Raw genomic sequence first — 9,223 nt, forward strand, 5'->3', positions numbered from 1 at the left:
ATGGCCAAAGAACTGTCTTCAAGACGGCATAAGAGGTTCCACGCTAAAAATGTCATTAAACTTCATGCCAGTTTTAGCAAACATAATGTATTTATTTTGAAGCAGGATATACGAATAGACAAGCCAATAATTTAGTTGAACTAGAAATTAGTATGTACAATTTAATACGCTAAATGCAAATTCCATATGGAAATTCTAAGATATCTTACGAGCGATTATCCTGATGGACTAGCCTAGTGATGAGGTCTTGACAACTGGGATGGAGATCACACGTTCAGCCAGCCTCCCTCGAACAGACTCACGCAGACAAGCTGCTTACGCATTCTCTGGTGGAGCCCCGGCAGCCAGGTGCCACCACGGCCTGGCAGGGGGGCCTGCGCTCCACAGAGCTCTTTCCCACGTGGCTGAACTTCCTCGGATCTCAGGCTGTGCTCAGGAGATCCCCTGCCTATGCCCTCCGTCCCCTTCAGCGTGGCCGGCCGCTGTGACTTCCAGAGTCCTTCTCCTCCAAACGATCCATCAGCCCCCTGAGGCTCTCCAGCTCCAAAGTCCTGAATATCCAAGGTCTCGCGGCCATGACGGGCAATGGCATTCCGCGTTAAGTCCTGAAGGCTGCACTTACTCAGAAAGGGATCTCTCTGAAGTTTAGGAAAGTGAAAGTTATGTGCCTTGTGCTACTGACATAAGAAACTTGAAGATTTGTCCTTGAATTCACTGACTTGAAACTTTAAGATCCTGAGAAAGAATGAGTATTGTTGTAAGTCATTTTATTACAGCATAAAAACATGCCAGTTAGGTTTTTATAAGATGCAGAATCCCACAACTCCTACACAGGAAGAATGACAGATGATACTTGCATGAAACTAGCAACGAGATGTTTTGTGTGGTATTAGACACAGAAGGCATTTGTGGACAGCTACGAGAGACTGTCCCAGACCAAATAGGAGAGAGGGTGGAGAATGGATGAGGAAGGAGGAAGACCACTGGTCAGATGGCACATCTGATAGGAGGGTTGACTCCTGAAGGTCAAGTCCTCATGTCCCAATGGATGAGAGACAGGGACCCCTGCCCCTCACCCCAGACCCATATACAATTCTAGTGCCTCAAACCTCAAGTGGAGCTGGAGAGGTCAAGCCTCACCTCTCTGGACGCAGAGGGCTGTGGATAACCCTGGGCAGGGAGGGGCCCCTGACGGCTTCACAGCATGATGGCGGAAGGCAGCAGGGGTGGGGGGGGCAGAATATCCTGTCCTGTGTCCCATGAACTGGAGTGAAGAAGTCACTCGACAGGTTCGGAGACTCCTTTCCATCTCCCAAAGAGTTCACGTTTAGCCTAACACATTCTCCTCCCCGAGACCCAAGCTCTGAGGTCTGGGTGACAATGTAAAATGGGTTCTCCGAGTTCCCCACCCCCCCACACTGTGGAGAGGAAGGCTGGGGTTTGGCTGAGATGGCAAGTTTTATCCCTGGGGAGTGGCAATGACTTTGAGGGTTGATTATGGTTCATTTGCATATTTCCCCACTATTTTTGGTAGGATTTTAAAATGATTGGTTCGTGAACTATTTAACAGAGGAATAATTCAGTAGAGGCGACCAGGAGGTTGGACAGGCTCTTTCTTCAGTAGTAGCCAGCCTAGAGAGAGGAGAAAGGGATCCAGGTTACTCTGCAGGTGTCAGACCGCCCCCCAACCGGCCCCAGAACAGGAACTCCGTAATGGGACTCTACCAAATGCCTCCTATTTTCAGAGACGTGAAATGTGCTATATAAAAAAAAGGTCGTTGTCTGCCTAAGAAGTTGAGTGCAGTTTGGGCTGAGGATAAAAGACGACGCCCTCCCGCGCAAGCAACGATGACAAGACGGAGTGGGGATGAGGCGGTGTTCTGTCTCGTGTCCAGGAGACAACAGCAGGGGTACGGTCATGTACTACCCTCCAGCTGTGAGTGGGAGGCCGACGTCTCGACACGAAATCTGAAAACTCATCAACGAGTTTGTTCCTAAACTCGAATCCACATCTGCTAAGGCTGAAGTTCTGCTACGTGTATTAGTTCCTCCAATTCTCTATTAGAATTCTAACGTCCTACTCGATTTTCAAAGGCCTCGTGACATCTCTCAATTATAACCCTTTGTATTTCTCAACGTTTTAAAACCCGCACCCCTACCGTGCTTTCTGTGGCTGATATTACACTTTACTGGAGCTTTACTTCGTGCAGATGTGTACACACACACACACACACACACAATTGTTTTTAAATGCATACAGAAAACTCCTCTCCACTCTGCGATTTTGACATGCTCCCTTTCAACGACCATCACTGCTTTCAATTTCCCGTTTAAAAATGTTCCAAGCCCATTCTCGTTCTAGTGAAGTGAATTAATGAAATTGCAACCCAGGACATAACAAAATAACTCCTAAGCGTGGAAAAATCATTTCAGAGAAATGACTGCAGTCCCAATAAAGAGCCCCCAAATAAAGGCGCAACATGGACTCAGAATCACGTATTTAAAATAAAAGGTGATTTGCTAGAAAGAGGACAGAAGCTCAGAAGAGCAGAGAAGCAGCAAAGAGGAAAAGAAAACCAAATCCTCAACTGGTCCCACACGGAATCCAAAAAGGTCCGAGTCGCTCACACCTGCGCTCACAGTACTGAGAACCGAGGTCTCCCCGCCGAGAGACCGCTGCTGGCGGCCCCCATTCTACAGATGAGCAGACCGAGGCCGAAGGGTGGACTCACAAAAGGCCTTGCTCAGAGTCGGCATTTGGTCGATCTCAAAGCTCGAGGAGGGATCAAAGCCACATTTTCCTGTTGCCAAGCTCCCTGGTTTTAGACGCTGCTGCTTCTCCAGCCGTGCACAGAGAAAGGCTTGTCTGCCAAACCCTTTGGGGAGCTCTGGGCGGGCTACCTGGCCTGCCCCAGCCTGCCTGCCCCGGCACCTGCGGGGAGCACCGTCAGCCTGGCGCTCTGAACTTCCCATGATGCTAAGAGGTTCCGCCCCCAGCCAGAAGGTGCCTCTCGGGCTGAGGACTGGTGTCTTGGGACAAGAGAAGACAGGCAGAGAGTGACCTGAGACCCACGCACGCCTCCGACCTCAGGGAGACGCAGAGGGAGGAATCAAGAGCCTCGAAATGACACAGTGTTTTGATTCCCTCAGTTTGCCACCACGAATTCCAAAGTCAAATTTCTGTTTCAACACCCAAACAACCCCAAACAAAACAGAGAGTGACTAAGATTTTTTTTAGAAGATTAGTCTGCAATCATAAAGCAAAGAAGGATTCACAGTGTACATGTGCCTAGAAACTTGAGGTGCTCAGCTGCCGTGACCCCCAGGGGAGCGGAGTGGACGGGGAGGAGGAAGGAGGAGACCCGTGACTCTCCTTTTTCTAGAAATGATGTGGGCTTCACTGAGACCCAGCTGGGCCGTTCCCACCATGCGTTTTTTTTTTTTGAGATCCCAGCAAGCTACCCTCGCCATTTTATTTTATTTTATTTATTTTATTTATTTTATTTTATTTTATTTTATTTTATTTTATTTTATTTTTAAGATTTTTATTTATTCATTTGACACAGAGAGAGAGACAGCCAGCGAGAGAGGGAAACAAGCAGGGGGAGTGGGAGAGGAAGAAGCAGGCTCCCAGCGGAGCCCGATGTGGGACTCGATCCCGGAACGCCGGGATCACGCCCTGAGCCGAAGGCCGACGCTTAACGACTGCGCTACCCAGGCGCCCCTGCGCTACCCAGGCGCCCCTACCCTCGCCCTTTTAAAAGTATGGGTAAGTTAAGTTTTAACACTCTGATACCCTGGGCCAAGCACCAAAGTAAATGCTGGAGATTGTTTACACAAGAACCCCAAAGCATCCAGCTAGAGGAAAACAAACTGCTAAGAGAGAAGAGACCCCCGACTCAGCCCCCTTTCCATAAAGATAGAAAACAAGCAGTTCCTACCTCACTCCTAACAGACGGGGCTGGGTCGTGGAATCTGGCTGCCTGTCACTGCTTACTGGACAACACAGTCTGAGCCACCAGAAAAATCAACAGGGCCTTTCTCCTCAGCACACCCTGGGATTTCTGAGAAAACCCACATGATTTCAAATGCAACTGGTCTCCCCGGTTTCACCAAGGCTGTGAGACTGGAAGACGAGCCACCCCCCTTGCAAACTCTAAGTGAAATGCAGATAGGAACGCAGATGTTTCCAGGAAATGCTAGAATCCGGCCTCTCTTCCAAGGCCACGGGTCATGCGCATTGTCACCATTTTTGGTCCACCGCCTCGGCTGCCTAGCCGAGTGCTCCAAGAACACAGCGGCCTCGCCCCCACGCCCGTCTTAACGTCCATAATTTTGACTCTGCGCCGTCACCCCAGGGACACACGGGCTGCCTCGGGAAGGCAGGTATCATGGACCGCTCGGGGGGCCCATGTCTACAATAACTCATCAGCAGAGGCAGAATTTACAGGGCAGTCAACTGTGGCGGAAAAACCTTCACGCTTCCCTCGCCACAGTCGCTCCGGCACACAAGTCTCCCCCTCGTCTGCCCCGCGTGCTGATGCCAGGCACACTGGAGAACCACACCGGAACAGACACCAGGACCACAAGGATCAGAGCACTGGACGGCTCAGAAGGCCGCAAGCAAGTTCTATGGGGTTTTAAACTTTGTTTTTTAAGATTTATTGATTTATTTGGGGGAGCGAAAGATAAAGAGCACAAGCAGGGGGCAGGGGAAGGAAGAGAGAGAGAGAATCCTCAGGCAGACTCCCTGCTGGGTGCAGAGCTCCACACGGGGCTCGATCCCACGGATCCCACGACCCTGCGATCATGACCTGAGCCGAAATCAAGAGTGGGACCCTTAACCGACTGAGCCACCTAGGCGCCCCCGGGGTCTTAAACTCTTACATTCTGTGATCATTTAGGCTCTGTGGGCCGCACAGCCACCGTGGCAAATACTCAACTCTCGCCACACTGAGTCTGAGTCCGCAGGGGCTGTGGCCGTCCCTAGTAAGACGGCCAGCAGGCTGCAGTCACCGACCCTGTCCTAGACTCGAAAAGTTAATAGAGAGACAGAGCTCATCTCTAAAAGTAGAGGAGCGCCCACAACAGAAGAGGAGCGTCAGGCAGCCGTTCGGGCGGGACCAGAAAGGCAGGGACTCACCTTGACCAGCACGGCCACCACAACGCCCAGGAAAGCCAGTAGCAGCAGACCGAGTTTTCCTTTGTTGAAGCGCTTCAAGAGGAAAAATTTTGCCCAATCCACCTTTGACTGGCTGTTGGGAGGGTATCTGAGCTTGTTAGCAGCTTCCCTCTTTAAACTTTTCAGTAGACAGGGTCGTTGATGAGAAAAAGTATCGAAACTGTGCTTCCCGTGATAAGCTCCCATCCCGCTAGAACCTGAAACAGAGGGAAGAGCAAGACAGGCTCCACTGTAGGTGATACAAGCTACCTGTCCTCGTGAACAGCGACAGAGGAAACCCACAGCACTCCCTGCCGCCCCCCAGGCGCCCCCATCTAACTTCCCAGCATAAGTGGCTCTTTCAGGAAATTCCTCCCCACGTTCACCAGCCAGATGATGTCCCTGCCAACAGGGTGCTTTCCAAGAGTCCAGCGAGGACTTGCGGCTCTCCGGGCCAGCGGCTCTCCCTGATACCAAGGACCCTGCTCTGCATTCTCTAAATCCATTCTTGCCACAGCCCCCCCTGTATAAAGGCATCAGTGCCCCCGATTCCGGAGCGGGGGGGAGCTTGGCAGCGTCAGGCAACCTGCCCAAGGTGGAGATGCAAAGCCAGAATGTGAGTCCAGGTCGGCTGGACTCTTAACTACCACATGCTCTTTTCCTGCTGTTCCACGTGGCTTTGTTTATCCACAGCCCCCTTCACTCACTTGCTTTCTCTAAGCTCCTAGAGAGCAACAGAGAGAGGATGACAGGGTTACCCCGCTGGGTAATGGTAAACAAGCGTAAATCCCTGCCCTCTTCAACAGCCATGCTTTGGGACCATCTTCTTTATCATGGATGCTGGGGAGACACACTGCACAGCCAAATGGGGCCAGGAAGCACTTACCGGGGCTTTAGGGGCTGCTGGTATATCATTTAGGGGACAACTGAAGCTATCGGGAACTCTGGCAATATGCATCAAAAGATACACATTTTTACGGAAAAATCGAAACTGTATGTCAACACATTAGCAGTGTTTATGCCTGGGGAGCAGTACATTCCATCCTTCCAGCGGTCTGTAGGGTTTTGTTTTTGCCCTTTTCCCCACAAAACCTCTAACACTTTTAGAAATAGGAGGGGGAAAAAAAGCATTTCACTTTGAAAAAAAATAGCTCTAAGCCTTTTTAATACAGCAATGACACTCTGAGACATTTTTCCTAAGAAAGAATCAAAAATTGCACAAAACTGTATTAGAATCCTAATCCCGAAAAATTTGGCATCCCAAAAACCTAACGCCAGGAATTAAGCGCAAATATGCCCCATCCGTGGGACGGAGCAGTATGTGGTTACTGAGATCATAACCCACGACCGTGCTCATGTCCTCTCACATACAGGGTGAGAAACAGTCCACGATAGATATAATTTTGAACGAAATAGACTTGCTTTTATGTATACGTACGTGTATAAATACGTGCAAAGAATTTTAAGGCCGTGTAGCAGAGCTTATCTTTGAAGAGTGGAGTATGGGCAACCTAAGCTTTTATCCTTCCCTTTCCTTAGGAAGCCTGGATTCCTTCTGCATTTAGCGAAGGAAAGGTTTTGTTATAAAGACGACGGTATGTCAATGATGCCAAATGCTAGCTGGTGAAGCAAAATAGGGACCAAACTCCAGTCATTCGACTTGCACTCAGCCGACACCAGGGACACAACGTGGAGCAGAGTCTCTGGTGGGAGCCAGGATCCTGGGGGGGTACTGAGGCACAGAAGACTGGAGTTTCGCCAGATCCTTTAAGCACCCGGGCAGTGAGGAACAGCAGCCCCCAGCCTGTAAGCTAATCTTCCTTTCATGCATGGCCCCTCACTCCACAACATGCTCAATCCATCAGCAAATCCTGCTGCTTGACCCCCCCCAAAATATCCAGCCCCTTTCTACTAGCTGCCCTGCAACCATGCGAGTCCAAGCCACCACCAGCTCCAGCCTTGATCCCCGAGCCGGCCTCTCACCACACGCCTCTCGTGTGTGCCAGGCACGGTGCTGGGTGCTGGCGATCCCCTTACATCCTAGAACGAGGCACCGGGCAAGCTGGGAAGCAGGCCGTGGTCCCTTGGCCACGGGGCGAGCCGGGCTGGATCAGAAACAGGTGAGCCCGTTAAAAGGAGCCACTCATTCCCACGGACTCATGTGATCACAGAGGGAGAGAACAGAGCGGGAGCTTTTAAGAAAGTGGCTTTTATTGTTTGCTTTTTACTAGGAGAATTTCTCCACGTTCATTACTTGCAATACTTCTACGAGATACTAGAGAAGCCGACCGCCTGGCTCCTGGAAAAATAAGAGCAGAGCCAGTTGTCTCGAGTGTAGAAGAGGCAGGCGGGTCATGGCCCAAAGGGAACAGCAAGGACCAGGCTGTGTCCATGCAGCTTCCCCATGAACGCATTTCTACGCACCCTCTCTAGAACACGGGGAGGTCTCTTGCTCTCTTCTCCAATCGGGAGACGGTTCTAGGAGGGGCTACACCCCACACAGACGGCTGGGGGGCCGTGGGGGTGGTTACAGATGACGACTTCACCCCAACCCGAGCAGACAGCAAGGGGGCCTCAGAAACCCCAACTGTCGCCTACGCTTGGCGTCCTGCACCCGGCATTCGCTTCCTCACTTTAAAAAGACAGAGGAACCTTGTCAATGAATTTGAGACCTGGCTTTTGGCCAAAAAAAAAAAAAAAATCCTCTCATTCTAAGAAAAGGACAATAACCAAGTAGTAACCAAGAAGTAAACCAATGAAAGAACAAAACCAGTTACAGACTGTGCTGGGGGCTACGAAGCATGCGAGGGGGTGACAGGACAGACTCGCCCCTTGGCCGCAGGGCCTGGCAGGGTGGCGGGAAGGCACCTCCCAACGGGGCGGCCAGGGGAGGCCTCTCTCGGGCGAGCAGTCAAGCATGGGCCTACAGACCGCCCGCCCACACAGACGATCCGAGCCGCCGTGGGGCTTCGGCAACCGGCGCCACGAACGGCAGGGACACTCACCCACTCCTCCAAAGGGCAGCGAGCTGAGGGTGAAGTGCATGATCACGTCGTTGGCGGTGACGCCGCCGCTGGACGTGCCGTCGATCATCCGTCTGACAAGCTGAGGAAGAGAACACAGGCCCTGGGTCAGCAGCGCCCGCGGCCGGGGACACACGTGGGAGGGGACGCACGCAGACTACACGCACTGGCACGACGGCTCACGTCTGGCATGCGGCGCCACATGTGTCAACACTTTGAAGCGCCTGTGTCCCACTGCTAGAACAACAAAGGAACTGAAGAAAGGCAAGTCTGCGATTTCACAACCATGTCCGTGACCGTGCCAGAGCCCTCATTCCCACACAGCCACCTGAATGCTGCCAACACCACTGGGGTAAGAGGGAAGGCTCTGACACATGAACGCCCTGGGGGTTGACGCCACAGCAGCAGCTTGTGACACAGCCCTGAAGACTCAGGTCCGACCCCAGGGAGTATGGGAAAGGTGACAGCCATAACCCCGGGGCCTCATTACCCCAGACAGCCGCCTGCGAGCAGCGCCTCACGGGGTGGACTCTGTTAATGGACAGAACAGACCATCGTCCGCTTGGTGGCCAAGAAGGGGCGCGGTTTGTGACAGTGGCTCGTGCCAGGGAGCCGGTCTCCGGAGTGTTTACCTTATCGTTGTGAGAAAAGATGTAGAAAGCCAGGGGCTTCTCACGGCCGTTTATGAATTTCATGGCTTCGTCGGCATTCTTCACGGGCACAATCGGAAGAATTGGCCCGAAAATTTCTTCTTGCATCACCTTGGCTCCAGGATCGACGTCAGTGAGGATCGTTGGGGCTGAAGAAGGAAGCAGCAAGGTGAAGTCGTAAAGTCGAAGCCAGGAAGGCCAAGCTGTCACCTCGCGTGTTTTGCTGGCTCACCCAATCATCCCCTTCCCGCTCCTGCCCAGGTACTGGCTACCAAGAAAAATAAAAATGAAGTCCCGAGTCTGGCTGTGGATGAACCGTGTCTGTCTCCAAGCTTGTGCATCAGGGGAGCCCCATGCAAACTGAGGGAAATATACAGACTTGAGAATAT

At 51.9% G+C, this 9,223-nt stretch overlaps 1 protein-coding gene across 3 annotated transcripts in view; it reads right to left on the reverse strand.

Moving 5' to 3' along the window:
- Nucleotides 1-67: 67 nt before the first annotated feature.
- The window catches only part of ALDH3A2 (aldehyde dehydrogenase 3 family member A2), a 21,585-nt gene continuing 12,429 nt past the window's right edge, over nt 68-9,223 (reverse strand). For 2 of the 3 annotated variants that reach the window (XM_040630115.1, XM_040630116.1), the window contains exons 8-11: nt 8,817-8,983; nt 8,167-8,266; nt 5,144-5,379; nt 68-735 (exon numbers count right to left, since the gene is read on the reverse strand). In XM_040630115.1, the coding sequence (XP_040486049.1) occupies nt 712-735; nt 5,144-5,379; nt 8,167-8,266; nt 8,817-8,983 (527 nt within the window). In that variant the 3' untranslated portion in view covers nt 68-711. Of the gene's footprint in view, nt 1,633-5,143; nt 5,380-8,166; nt 8,267-8,816; nt 8,984-9,223 lie in introns of all 3 variants that reach the window. The other variant, XM_040630117.1, reaches the window with a different exon arrangement.

Source organism: Ursus maritimus, unplaced genomic scaffold (genome assembly GCF_017311325.1).
Source record: "Ursus maritimus isolate PB19 unplaced genomic scaffold, ASM1731132v1 scaffold_14, whole genome shotgun sequence".
In the NCBI taxonomy this organism is placed as follows: Eukaryota; Metazoa; Chordata; class Mammalia; order Carnivora; family Ursidae; genus Ursus; species Ursus maritimus.